We start from the raw sequence: 14,996 nt of genomic DNA, 5'->3' as shown, positions 1-14,996 counted from the left end.
GGATGCCAGCTCCATCAGGCTGCGCTTTTATCCTCGGACTTGGAAGCCAGACGTCTGTTTGGCCGGCGTTTCTTAGATTGCGGTTTCCTGCGGAACACTGAGGAAGACTGACCTTTTGCTTTTCCTTGTGGCCAAAAGGCTTGAAAGGACGACTGCCTAGGTCTAGGAGTCGATGCTGAGGGTAGACTTGCCATTTTAGAGGCTGCCACCGTAGCAACAATCTTATCCAGTTCAGTGGCAAACAGAATGCCTCCCGTAAACGGAAGGGTTTCCAGGGCTTTTTGGATCCTGAATCTGCTTTCCAGTTCCTTAACCAAAGTGCTCTGCGAGCCACGACTGAGACAGCTGATGCCTTAGAGCAGTGATTCCCTACCTCGGTCCTCAAGGCACACTAACAGTCCTGGTTTTAGTGATATCTATGGTTGAGCACAGATGGTTAAATCAAAATAACTGAGGTACTAAATTAAGTCACTTGTGCTCAAGTATGGCTCCCTAAAACCTGGACTGTTCGTGTGCCTTGCGGACCTTGGTTGGGAACCCCTGCCTTAAAGGATAGTATACCCGCATCCAATGCTGCTTCTCCAAGATAGGAAGCTGCCTCCTTAACATAGGAGATAATTGTTAGCTGCTCTCTGGAAGCCACTGGAAGAATGTCTTCCAGTGCCTTCATCCATTCCTCAATGGCTTTAGACACCCAGGCCGTAGTCATGGCCAGGCAAGTAACAGCTCCCGATAGAGAAAAGACCGCCTTGAGACAGGCTTCAAGTCTCCTATCTGTGGAACCCCTAAGAGAGGATGCAGCAGGTATGGGGAATGTGGCGCTCTTCACCAGATGTGCCACATGCGTGTCTACTGAAGGCGGAACTTCCCATTTGGCACACTTGTCTGGTGGAAGGGGGAATGAGGCCGCAACGTTTGTAATATGAAAACGCCTATCCGGAGAACTCCATGCTTCCTCCATAACTTCCGAGAGGTGCTCAGATACACAATAGCTTCCAAGGGCCTGAATGAAAATCTTGGGTTACAGTGTTATCTAAAGATATCAATAAGTTCCTATATATGACTATAATACATGATGTGAAAAGGTTTTGGTATATATCTATCCTGTATAACAGCATGTTTTTATTTTTTATGTATTTTGTATTTGATAGCCAACTCCGTACACTGGGTAGCTATGGTTACCATTGTACTGCTTTATTGGTCAGCTGACGGGAGTGCACCTGGATTAGGTCATCGCTGCTTTGACATGGAGCTGTAACGTGCTTCTCTGGCAGCGTCCAATGAAGTTCCCAGTCGGCTGTTTCCAATCAGGTAATTTGTTTGTGTATAAAATGTGCTTGTATGTTTATTTAGCCAAATATCCCTGACGACGGGCTGACCCCCGAAACGTAGGACATTAAAAGGCGCTATTTTAACTTAACGAAGACTCCAACTGCCACCAATATGAGATATATATACACACACATACACAGTAAGCTCTTTTAGTCAACTACAGTCTTAGGCCAAGTAGGATATCGAGCTCTGTATAACCTGATTACCTAGGGAGAGGCATACAGGCAGACCGACCCAACCCCCTGAGAACACAGCCACCGAGAGCACCTGAGAGTGGTCTCTGGCCGACTCATACAGGGAGGCTGGGCGGAGCAACCTAGATGCGGGAAACATCGAATCTGGACCAGCATCTGGGTCGAGGGAGGGGCGGCCGGGGAGAGCGTACCTCCACTCTGCTGTATAGATCCACCCGACACACTGACATGGCCGCCGTCATTTACTTTACCCCCAGCTGTCAGGATCCCTCATGTCCCGGTGGTCCAGTGTGGGAGGCAGTTTACCTGGCTCCTCACAACAGTGTCCTCCGGCGGGTCTCCACCGCCGGAGACACGGACTGCCACGTGGTTCCCCACCGCAGCGGCTGCGGGGAACCACCTTAACTGTGTCCCCAATGTTCCCGGCTGCAGCCCTGGGCTCAGCTTCTGACACCACCGAAATCACCAGTTCCCTCACTGGTGTTGCGGCGCTGGCGGGGGAAAACTGAGCAGCAGCTAGGGCATCAGGACGCCTTGTGCTGCTTACTCATAAAATAAAGTGTTTGGGTCTGCTTGCAGCAGTCCCACTGTTCAGTAAGGTGCCTCATGCGCACCAAACAAAAAACTAACTGTCTGTAGCCAGGGGTGGGGTATATATGGAGGAGAACCCAGCTAAGAAAAGCACACAAGGCTAAGTAGGATATGGAGCTCTGTATAACCTGACCACCTAAGGAGAGGTATACAGGAAGACTGACCAAACTTCCTGAGATTGCAGCCACCGAGAGCACCCAAGACTGGTCTCTGGCCATCTCATATACAGGGAGGCTGGGCGAGGCAACCCAGACGTGGGAAACCTCGCATCTGGACCAGCGACTGGGTCATGGGAGGGGCTGCTGGGGAGACCGTACATCCCCTCTCCTGTATGGATCCAATAGGCACACTGACACATCATGGCTGCTGCTGTTATCACCCCCGGCTGTCAGGATCCCTCATATCCTGGTGGTCTAGTTGGGGAGGCAGTACACCTGGCTCCTTACTGCAGCATCCCCCGGCAGGTCTCCACCGCCGGAGGCACGGACTGCCACAAGGATCCCAGTCATAAGCGGCCGCGTGGAACCACCTTACCTGCATCCCCAATGCTTCCGGTTGCAGCCCCGGGGGATCAGCGGCACCCCGCTAACCCCCGTCGAAATCACCAGCTCTCGCACTGGTGTTGCGGCGTCGGCAGGGGTAGACTGAGCTGCAGCACAGGCATCCATCCGGACGCCTTGTGCTGCTTATTCATGATAATAAAACAAACAAACAACTTGCTTGGGACTGCCGAGGCAGTCCCCTGTTCTGTACGGTGCACTCCTGCGCACCAAACAAAACGAAATGCCTGTAGCCAGGGGCGGGGTATATATGGAGGAGGACCCAGTGCATACTGGGAGCTAAAGCTTGTAACTGTTTGGTGCCTGGATCACTCCAACCACATTTTTGTGGACCCTATGGAACCCAAAGAAGAAACAGTTAAATTACATAAAAAGTATAGACTGCTTAAAAGCAGTTTAACAGTGCCTACTCCTGCAAGGCACCAAACTAAAACTGGCCTGGCTGGGGGTGGGACATAGGGGAGGAAGAGCCGGGGCTCAATTCAACCAGTCGGCCAGTGTATACAGATGATATGTCTGAGCGACGTCGTTCAGACATATCGCATCGGTAGTGCTCTGCAGATATTTTTGAGCATGCTGTGTGAACGGGCGGTCATATGACGACACGACATGTCCGGGGTTGTGGACTCGCGGCCAGATGATGGTTGTTTAGTGTGTATGAACAACCATCATCTGCATGTATATCTGCAGATCACTCGATCTGCAGATATATCTGTTAGGTGTGTACCCAGCTTTAGGCAGTACTCAAAGCTCTGAAAAAGATACATTTTGTATTAAACACAAAAAAAATAAAAAGTCAACTCTCATTACAATTACCTGAACCTCCACATAGTGAGGCAATGTGGAAGTAGCAGCAGGATGTTCTTCAACCAATAAAACATTCTCTTCCACAAACTGAAATTCAACAGCTTCAGTTCCTTCCATTTCTTTAAGATGTTCAGAGTGGACACTTTCAATTTCTTCACTATCATGAATACTGATGACTGCTACAATAAGAGATGGATAACATGAATTCGCTCACTCAGAAAAATTCTACATACATCTGTAAAAATGTCAATATATAAACAGCAGTTGAATCTTCGAGAAAATTATATTGTGCAAACATTAAGGTGTTCACTTGAATAACGTTATGCTATTTAACTGAACACTATTCCCTATATAGAACTACTGCACTCACTATAAAAAAAACAAAAAACACAATTTTCAAAAACAAATTTGCGGGACACTGCTGCACCCTGAGGTACAAATTGTGCTAGTGCAGGAGCAAGGAACAACTAAATACAAAATGTTTTGATCCCCAAGTTCCTCCACTTTAGTGTTTATACCCCTTAACCACATTAAAAAATAAAATAAAAAAATTTAAAATGGTTTCTTCGAGCTCCATAGGGTCCACAGGGATACCATGGAGTATGTTGTTGGAGTGATCTAGGCACCAAACAGTCAAGCTTTAGTTCCCAGGATGCCTCGGTCCTCCCCCACCCCTGGCCATAGGCAGGCAGTTTTGTAAACAAGCCCAAGGCAGAAGAAGGAAATAGGAGAAGGAAGGACAATGTACACCAGAAACACTCTCTCAAAGAGTGAACATTAGAAAAGTTTACCCATTGAAGTCAGGTACGTCAGGGTGAGTGCTCTGTGGACCTCGAAGAAAAAAAAAAAAAAAAAGTTACCTAAGGTAAGTCTACCATAATCCTTATTTTCTTCTTCAGGCTCCATAGGGATGCCATGGGGATGTCCTAAAGCAGAATCCGCCGCCCAAAAGGAAGCATCCTGAGTGTCAAAAATGTAAAACCTGAGAAAGGTGTGGACAGAAGACCATGTGGCCGCTTGGCACAGTTGTTCAGCATAGGCACCACGTTGAAACGCCCATGATGGTCCCAGAATGTGTTGTCACAGTGTTTGTAACAGGGAGATCAGCCTGCGAGATAGTCATGCGCAGCCATCGAGCCAGAGTCTGCTTGTTAGCTGGCCAGCCTAGTTTGTGAAAGCCATACAACACAATAAGTCAGATTTTCTCAAGGAGTTGGTATGATCCACATATAAACATAGCACGAACCACATCCAGGAAGGCTTCACCTGCAGAAAGGTCTGAAGACTGGAACCACAATCTCTTCATTCACATGAAAACGGAATACTACCTTAGGAAGGTAACCCACCCATGTATGGAGGACAGCTCTATCCTGGTGAAAAATCAAAAATGGGGAGCTGCCAAATCAGAGACTCTGCGAGCAGAGGAAATAGCGATGAGAAAAAGGGGTCTTCACTGTCAACCACTTGAGGTTTACTGAGTCCAGGGGTTCAAATGGGGGACCCTGTAGCGCCCTGAGAACCAAAGACAAATCCCACGGTACTACCGGAGACACAAAAGGCAGCTGAACGTGTAGAACACCCTGAAAAAGATTTCTAACATCCAGCAGAGGAGCGATCCTTCTCTGGAAGGAAACCAACAACGCAGAATCTTGTACTCTCAGGGTGGCCAAGCGGAGACAGAGGTCTAACCCAGCCTGGAGAAAAGCAAGTACCCGGGAAACCCTAAATACCTTAGAGTCATACTCTCTGTGGGAACACCATTGAAGAAAGGACTGCCATAGAGGAAGAGGAAACAGAGTGTCTATGGAGAAACTCCATAGGTCGGTGAACCAATGGCGCCTGGGCCAAGCAGGAGCCATCAGCATTACTGCGCCGCCTTCTTGCTTGAATTTTCTGAGGACCCTTGGGAGAAGGGAGATCGGTGGAAAGATATGCCAGTCTGAAGTCCCACCTCACTGCCAGAGCATCCACTAAGGTGGCTGAGCGATCTCTGGTCTTGGACCCGTACCTGGGTGACCTTGTGATTGTGACGTGAGGCCATGAGGTCTAAGTCTGGTAGTCCCCATTTATCCACCAGGAGCTGAAAGACAACCGGGTGGAGAGCCCATTCTCCGGTGTGTATGCGCTGATGACTTAGGAAGTCCGCTTCCCAGTTGAGGACTCCCGGGATGAATATTGCAGAGATTGCTGGAAGAGGACGCTCTGCCCAGACCAGAATGTTTGCCACTTCCCTCATGGCTGCCTGAATTTGAGTGCCTCCCTGATAATTGAGGTAGGCTACTGTGGTCGCATTGTCGGACTGGATCTGGACCAGCCTGCCTTTGAGGAGGTACTGTGTCAGAATGAGCACTTTGTACGCAGCACGAAGCTCCAGGATGTTTATGGGCAGGTGACTTTCCTGAGTTGTCCATCTTTCCTAAAAGGTATGATAACCTGTCACCGCACCCCATCTGCGAATGCTGGCATCTGTTGTGAGGAGCACCCAATTTTAGGATCCAGAAGGGGCGATCTGGAGGGAGGAGGATTGTCTGGGACTGTATTAGATGATACTGCCCATTCCGCCGGGAGAGAAATTGTTGCAGAGGCCTCGAGTGGAACTGTGCACATTCCACCATGTCGAAGGTGGATACAATTGACCCCAGGACCTGCATCGCTGAGTGAATGGATACCCTTCGATTGCGGAGCAATCTGCGCACACGCAATAGTAGCGCCGAAATCTTGTCCCCTGGCAGAAATACCCTTTGTGTCTGAGAATCCAGTGTACCATCCGCTTTATTGGAGAAAGGGAAGACTTCTTCCAATTGATGATCCAGCCATGCGTCTTTAGGCAGCCAATGGTCAGTTGGATATGGTGTTGTAAAACAGCGGGAGACTGTGCCAATATCGGGAGGTCGTCCAAGTATGGCAGTATTCTGGCTCCCTGACGTGGGCCGTCATAATTGCCATTATTTTTCTAAAGACCCAAGGGGCTGTTGACAGACCAAAGGGCAGTGCCTGAAATTAGTCATGTTGCTGCAGAACAGCAAACCGTAGAAATCATTGGTGGGATGGCGTAATAGGCACATGCAAATACGCATCCTGAATGCCCAGGGAAGCCATAATATCCCCAGGTTCCATTGCCAGAAAAATTGGCTAAAGAGTCACCATACTGAACTTGGGCACATGGATAAATCTGTTGAGGGTTTTCAAATTTAGAATCCATTTGGTTTCTGAATTAAAAACAGATTAGAATAATATGAAAATAAGACACACCTTGAGAAAGACTTATTGTTGAAACGCTTTGGTGGTAGCAGGATACAAGGGGACCCTGTGGATTTCTGCAGCAGTGACCTGTGGTGAAAAAGTCCGGACCTTTAATCCACTCAGGTCATTGTTTCTATTTTCCATCTGTTTTATTTCCACTTGGTTACCCGTTTTTTTACTTGTATTGTATGGTGAACCATTAAACTTTTTAAACTGACGTTTGATGGTTGGTTTCCACTTTATCCCATTCCATATTCATATGTTGGGAGTAAGAGGATAAGTCATCAACCACAACGAATAGAAGTGTCGAAGCTCAAAGATACCTTTATTGGCCTATGAATTTATGATCAGTGTGAGTTGGGGTACGCCCGCCTTCTTTATACTACACCATTTGCATGGGTGAACTTCACTATTGGTATGCTGCACAGTGGTGACGAGGCCATCTGATTTAAAGATACCTTTATATGTGGAAGTCATAGTTTTTGAACGTGAGTGCGGTACGATCATCCTTTCTGTTCATATTTAGAGGAAGAAATCACCACTTATTTGTGTTATTTGAGAGACTTTTTACGAATTACTACACTATATTATTTTCTTCTTGTTTGTTCTTTTTCCATTTTCGGCGAGATCCCATACAAGAAGAACTAGAACTGCATCCATCACATTGAACATTCCCTTTGGGCAGTAAGACTATATTCATAGTATTGTATTGGTTTCTTTGCTGTATGGTGTGTGCTACTTTATAAGGAGTGCGCAGAGTTTTAGGGTTGGCCAATCTTTTTGGTTTGAGATTAGAATAATAATCCCTTCCTTGCTAAGCCAAAAGGAACCGGAATAATCATCCCTGAATGCTGCAGGGTGTGAATGGCCTCCAGGAGGACCAAGGCCTTGGAGGAAGCCCCCTCACTACCCAATAAGGAGGAGGGTTTGTAGTCTGGCTTGGAAGCTGGATGTCTGACCACCCAAGACCTCTTAGTTTGCAGCTTGGTGGTCCTGCGGGAAATAGACTGTCTGGAGAAAAGCTGCCCTTTTGCTCTTCCCTGAGGGCAAAAGGACCAAAGAGAGAACTGCCTAGGCTTAGAGGTAGCTGTTGATGGCAGACCGGCAGATTTTGAGGCTGACAGAGTAACCACTATCTTATCCAATTCTGTGCCAAATAGCAGGTTTCCAAAGAAAGGCAGGGATTTCAGAACCTTCCTGGGATCCCACATCTGCTTTCAAGGACCTTAACCAAATCGGCTTTATTCAATGGCCTCGGATACCCAGGCTGCGGCCATAGCCACCCGGCCAACAGCTCCAGATAATGAAAATACTGATTTAAGACAGGTTTCAAGTAATCTGTGGGATCCCTAAGGGAGTATGCGGACGGCATAGGCAATGTAGAGCTCCTGACTAAATGTGCCACATAAGCATACACAGTAGGAGGGACTTCCCACTTTGTACTCTTTCCAACCTGGCGAATGTACGAAGATGCTAATCTTTTTGTAACATGGAACAGTTTATCAGGAGTACTCCATGCTTCCCCCATGAGTTCAGTGAGCAGCTCAGATTTAAAAAACCCAGCCTTAACCACCTTCTGGCATTTAAACACTTGAGCCTTAGGTCTAGGAGCTGGCTCGTCATCCTCTATATTTAGGATTAATTTGACCACCCTCACCAAGGACGGGACATCTACTGTCGAAGGATGGTCCTCCTCTCCCGAGACAGACCCCTGGAGCCTGAAGAAGATAATTTATTGTACTCACAGTGAACAAACGTGGCCTGAACCACATAACTCGCAATGCCCGAACAACATCCAAGAAATGAATCAGACAAAGGATCAGAATGATTGATAGCCGTGAATACAATCTCCCAGTTCAAGGAAAACTTTGTTGGTCAGAAAGACAGTAGTTCAGAGTAATGTTCAATCAAAAGTGAAAAAATATAGGAAATGAGAATTAGCAGACGGAGTTGCCAGCTTCGAGACACACAGAGTGGAAAAAATGACCAACAGAAACGCCACCGAGGAGTACGGGGAAATGACTCCAAGGGAAAATTGATGTACCAAGACAGGATCAGTAGAATAGAAGGATGATGTACAGGTGTACACCCAATTCAGAATTGTTTGAATATCCGAAACAAGCCCAGACACTTCTGAAACAAGACAGATCAGGCAGAAACATAATCCAACCGATACCCGGAGTCAACTCTTACCGCAAAAAAGGAAATAATAATAAAAAAAAACCAAGAGTGGAAGAGTGTTGAGATGCCCAGACAGAACTCGAAGCTGAAACTGGGAGGTGACAAGGGACACACACTAACAGAAGACCATGCTAAACATCAGTCCTACCAGAACAGCCTAGTGACAAACTACGGAAAAGTACACAGGAGCACAGCTAACACAATGTCCTAAAGATAATCTGCCACAGAAAGCCAAGAGGGGCTGAGAGTAATACTCAAACATTAGAAGCCCGTAAATCTGACGCATACCCCCGAAAAGGAGCCGTATGCTGGAAGATACCAACACGACCGGATTAAGGTGGATGTTCAAATACAAACTGACCCTGATGCCAATACTGCAAATGTGCAAACTAAAATCCCTCACAGAAGGGAAGCCAAAGGAAGGAAAATTGAATCACCCACAATCCTGAGTAGTGCACCAAAGTTCTATCAGAAACTGAAAAGGCCTGGGGACATGGACATCCGCAAATGGTAAAATTGTCAGTTAATATTGCAAATGGAACCTACACCCAGAAGCGCAACCACCCAATAAACGGATGAGCCACCAGACAGGCCCGCCTCTCCTAAGAAATGTACAGCCAAGTCTGCACCCTCCCGAGAAATTGGAACCGAATAGGAAGGGTTGCCCTGCAAAGGTAATACTGGCTAACAATACTGGCCCGCAATCTGACAATAACTGTAAACTCAAAGTTGTACCAGGACTTCCGGCAGAGGACACAAGACCATTCCAGGGAACACAAGACAGAAACTCGACACAAAAGTACTGAAATAATGGCCCTAGGAAGGTTGGAAAATGAACACTCGGGCTGCAGCCCAATGGATAAAGACATGGCTTAAATGGTCTGCAAGGGACAGAGGTTGTGCCCAAAAGTCCAGAGCGCTTAAACTTCAGGAAGTAGTACAGGGCTGTGGGCAAGAGCCCTATATCCACCAGTCAAAATGAAGACCATCCACTGCCCATCCTGCACAGAACCACAAAGGCCCTTGCAGGGTCCTTCGGTTCAAAAACCAAGGGCAGGGACACCCCCTGAAATAAAAATGCCATCCTGGGAAAGGTTACAAGCTACCCTTGCTACGTGACCAACACTGCACGATGGCTAAGACTGGTGAAAGTGTGTGGAGTGTACAACGTAATAAAGCTGTCCACTGTAGGTGAAAGATTGTCCAAGAAGTAGGACACTCAAAAAGCACCCACTTCAATTGAGAATTCAATGTGTTAGTACCCCTGTGAAAAGTCACTAAGGGAGCTTAGCCAATGACCCTCTACCCAAGGAGGAGGACATTTTGCAAAACGTACAGCCAGGGATGATGGGCAGACGACAACTACCTCCCCCCCAAAACCTACCTACTTAATAAAAGCTGCAGAGCTTTAATATGTAAAAAATAGAACTCAAATTTGTCAACCTACCTCTAAAAGCAATACGAGAGGAAAATGAGAGCTGTTTCAAGCAGGTAACTGAAATCCCATCCTCGCCAAATATTGCCTCTACCTCAGCTCCCAGTGCGCAATCTGATATAAGCCACAAGTTCCTGGTTCACTATGTGGACTTGGTGACCTAAACTGACGGGAGCCCATTGGTGGAGAGCCGGGAGCTGCCAAACAGCAGCTATCAGTACCAGAACACACACACTCAATGCAAGCATTCCATTGAACTCATTTAAATCATAAGGCAGCAATAAAAACGAGAGAGAATAAAACAGTGTCCTACTCCATGGTCACAAAATAAAAAAAATGGATATTACTGGGGGAGGAATAGAAAGGGAAGGTATTGGGGGATCAACAAGGTTTTTTTTGTTAAGGCCAGCACTATTGCCTTTTATACTCCAGTGTACAGCAGTATCCCCCAAACTGATAAAAAAAGATGTATTGCAATTGGAAATTGTAGCGAACAAGGAATGCATTTGAACTGCTTGTAATCCACATGCATACCAGCCACTTAACTATAATATAGTGCATACTGTAATATTTAAAGTGTTATGGGACTAACTGTGATGAGACTGACACTTGAATGAAATCCTAGAAAGTAATCACTATAAAAGAGGTATTTACTTCTGTGGACTTACCATGCTTAGCATGAGCTGTAAATAAAAGATCTACTAGTAGCTCATTTGTAATTAAGAAGCATTTTCCCAGAAGTATCATGATTTTTAAAAAAATGGAAATCTAATTGTTAATTTTCAAGAATGCAACGTTATAACACAAAAAATTAAGAGTAATGCCTTTCTCACAATAGTTTTGTGTTTAACAGTAGTCTCAAAATTGTCACTCATTATTTAAGAACATTCAATTACTTACATGCAGAGTCCATGGCGGATGAAACATGTTCTGGTTCAAAGTCAACAGACAGTGCATTGCCTTCTATTGGTTCTAAAACACTGCAAGAAAGAAATAGATTTTTTTTTATCATTTAACTGTATGACCGAAAAGCAATTGTGGTGCACAGGTTTCTGGACACACTGATGCGGTTGGCAAACTAACCATACGAGGTGTAACTATTAAATAATGAGACTGATGCTATCATTTAATTTTAATTATAAGAACTACATTTTAACTCTGTTCTCCTTCTGTGTACTCCCTTTCTGAATCAACAGACCTCTGCATTCTTATTTTCTATTGGTCAAAGCAGTGTTGTAGCTCATTATCTGTCAGCTGTCTCAACAGCTCCGTCGTTTTCCTCTTTACCTCAGTAATGGGTGCAAAACGGATTCGCTTGAGTACAGATGGTATAACATACCTTTGTTAACACTTTCTTCGAGGTCCACAGCCATCACGTTGGGTATGAATCCCGGTCACCAAACAGTTAAAACGAGCTCTCTGCTCCCAGGATGCACCAGGTTTCCTCCTCATATACCCCACCTCCTGCCTCAGGTAGCCAGTTCGTTACAAAGCTCAAGCAGGCAGAGATAAACAAAGGGTAAGAAAGAAAAGACCCTTACTTACGAGTCCAGACTCTCAAGAGAAGAAACTACGGAAAACCTCCCCCAGAACTACAGGTTCGTCTGGGTGGGTGTCCTGTGGACCCCATGGACCTCGAAGAAAAAGAGTTAACAAAAGGTATGTTATACCATAACTCTTATTTTCTTCTTCGGGGTCCACAGCCATTACGTTGGGGATATCCCAAAGCACTAACCCTACGGGCGGGGACGCTCCTGACTCTCGGAAGAGGGGAGAATCCTATGCCCGAAGGAGGCATCCTGAGAGGCAAAAGTGTCACAGGCATAAAATTTGACAAAAAGGTATGGATGGAAGACAATGTGGCTGCTTTACATAATTGCTCAGCAGAAGCACCCCGGTGGGCCGCCCATGATGGACCTACCGCCCTAGTAGATTGTGCAGTCAATGAATCCGGCACACGCATACCAGCCTGTGTATAAGCCAATGAAATTGCCATGTGAATCCACCTGGCCAGTGTCTGTTTATTGGCTGGCCAGCCACGCTTATGACAACCATAAAGCACAAAAAGTGAATCTGACTTCCTCCATTTGCTCGTGCACAGATTCTCAACGCACAGACCACATCCAGGGAAGCCTCACCTTGTGACAGACTTGTGCCCTGAAATGCTGGAACTACTATTTCTTCATTAATATGAAATTTAGACACCACTTTCGGAAGGTAACCCTCCCTAGTATGTAAAGAGGCCAGGCGTAGCCCTTTTTCCAGACTGCTTTGAAGAAAATCCAGCACTCTGGATATGAGGAATTTTTGTAGATCATACCCTTTCAGTTCACACCACTGAAAGAAAGTATGCCAAACCCTATAATATATACGGGCTGAGGATGGTTTCCGCGCCTTCAACATCGTCCGTATAACAGACTCGGAAAACCCCTTTTCCCTCAAGACGGAGGCCTCAAGAGCCATGCCGTCAAAGCAGGGACCCTGTAGCAACAGATCCGGTCTCAATGGCAGAGGCCATTGAGTGTCTATGGAGAGAGACCGTAGATCTGTGAACCAGTGCCGTCTCGGCCACGCCGGATATTAATATGACGGTGCTGCCCTCTTGTTTGATCTTTCTGACTACTCTGGGCAGAAGAGCAAACGGGGGAAACAGATATACCAGCTTGTAACGCCACTTTACTGTCAGTGCGTCTACAAACTCGGCTCTCGGATCTCTTGTCCAGGATCCGTACCTGGGAACCTTGTTGTTCCTTCTTGATGCCATCAGATCTATTTCTGGTAGACCCCACCTGTCCACAAGGTTCCGAAAAACCTGTGGATGTAGGGCCCATTCCCCTGCATTTATCTCTTGTCGACTGAGAAAATCGGCCTCCCAATTCAGGATTCCTGGAATGAACACGGCAGATATCGTGGGCAGATGAGTCTCTGCCCATACCAGGATTCTTGATACCTCTGCCAAGGCGGCCCCGACTCCTCGTGCCCCCTTGATTATTTAGGTAGGCGACCGCGGTGCGATTGTCCGACTGTATCTGCACCGACCTGCCCTTTAAGATTTCCTGAGCCTGCACTAAAGCTTTGAATATAGCTCTTAGTTCCAGGATATTTATCGGTAGCCGGCTTTCCGTCACATCCAGCCATGACTGTACAGACATGATACCGTCAGCCTTAAATGATCCTGTAACTGCTGAGGGGACTGCCCCAGCAACAGGAAGTCGTCCAAGTAAGGCAAAATCCTGACGCCTTGGCGCCTGAGGCATGCCATCATCACTGCCATCACCTTGGTGAATACCCGAGGGGCTGTGGACAGGCCAAACGACAGGGACTGGAACTGAAAATGTTCCTCCCCTACCGCAAAACGAAGAAATTTTTGATGACCCTGTGTGATTGGGATGTGAAGGTAGGCATCTTGTATGTCTAGGGACACCATATAGTCCCCCTGTTCCATTGCCAACACAATCAATCGCAATGTTTCCATCCTGAACCCGGGGGCTCGAACAAATTTGTTGAGCTCTCTCATATTTAGAATAGGCCGGTATGACCCATTCGGTTTCAGAACCAAGAACAGATTGGAGTAAAACCCCTCTCGGAACTGGTTCTCTGGCACCGGAATCACTACTTCAGAAGGCTATTCTTGCCTTACTAGCATCAGAAGGGCCAAAGCTCTTTCTGAACCCACCTGCGGGTTTACACAAAAGAACCTTTGAGGAGGAGTCCTCCAAAACGTCAGGGTGTACCCTCGGGAAACAACTCCCCGAACCCAGGCATCCTCCGTCGTGAGGTGCCAGGGCTCTGAGAACCGAAGCAGTCGGCCCCGCACCCTGGGAACCGCCAGGGTGGGCCCGTCCAATCAGGCCACTGGTTTATCCTGGACGTTTATTCTGCCAGGGCTTCCTGGGTCCTGCCTTTCTTGGTGGAAATCTCGTTGAGGGCTGACCTTTGGCCTTGCCCTGCGGCCGAAACCCCCGAAAGGACGCCCTCCTCAATTTAGACGAGGTTGCTGATGGTAAACCTGCCGTCTTTGAGGCTGCCATGGAGGATACAATTTTGTCCAGTTCTGGACCAAAGAGCACACCTCCTGTGAATGGAAGGAATTCTAGGGCCTTTCTTACCTTATCCGGACGGACCCAGGCTTCCTCCATAAGCTCTGATAAATGTTCAGACTTTGGGAATTCTGCCTTAACCACTTTTTGGCGCTTGAACAGGGGGGCTTTCCTAAGCGGAAGATCCCCTTCCTCGATATTTAACACCGATTTTACAGCCCTTATCAGAAAAGGGACATCGGCTACTGGGAAATGATCATCACCCTCCTCTGAGCTAGACTCCTGCGAAAAGTCCTGTGCCTGTTCCTCCTCGGAGGAGGCACTCGAGTACTCACCCATGTAAGGCGGTACATGGCGCCTAGATTTAGGCTGCTTTGGCTTGACAGCCTGAGGCTGAAAAACCCCCGAGGATGATGCCATAACCTTACCAGCACCAGGGTCCATCCAAGGCAGCCACATCATGGGCATAGGATGCATCTGCTGAGGCAAACCACAAACCGGTGGTACCGGGGAAGCCAGCCGTTCCGCCACCTGAGCCATAACCTGAGAAAATGATGCCCAAGGAGGCTCAGGGCCTGAAACAGGCAAACTTAATTGGTGTGGTGGCTGTCTG

The 14,996-nt window shown here is 47.1% G+C and overlaps 1 protein-coding gene across 3 annotated transcripts in view; it reads right to left on the bottom strand.

Moving 5' to 3' along the window:
* AHCTF1 (AT-hook containing transcription factor 1) overlaps positions 1 to 14,996 on the bottom strand; it is a 222,981-nt gene that overhangs the window by 44,910 nt on the left and 163,075 nt on the right. For all 3 annotated transcript variants that reach the window (XM_088474344.1, XM_088474346.1, XM_088474345.1), the window contains 2 exons: positions 11,244 to 11,323; positions 3,494 to 3,663 (listed from right to left, as the gene is read on the bottom strand). In XM_088474344.1, the coding sequence (XP_088330470.1) occupies positions 3,494 to 3,663; positions 11,244 to 11,323 (250 nt within the window). The remainder of the gene's footprint in view (positions 1 to 3,493; positions 3,664 to 11,243; positions 11,324 to 14,996) is intronic.

This window comes from Taudactylus pleione, unplaced genomic scaffold, assembly GCF_031769625.1.
Source record: "Taudactylus pleione unplaced genomic scaffold, aTauple2 ptg000154l, whole genome shotgun sequence".
Classification (NCBI taxonomy): Eukaryota; Metazoa; Chordata; class Amphibia; order Anura; family Myobatrachidae; genus Taudactylus; species Taudactylus pleione.
This window is presented reverse-complemented; position numbering and strand designations above follow the sequence as displayed.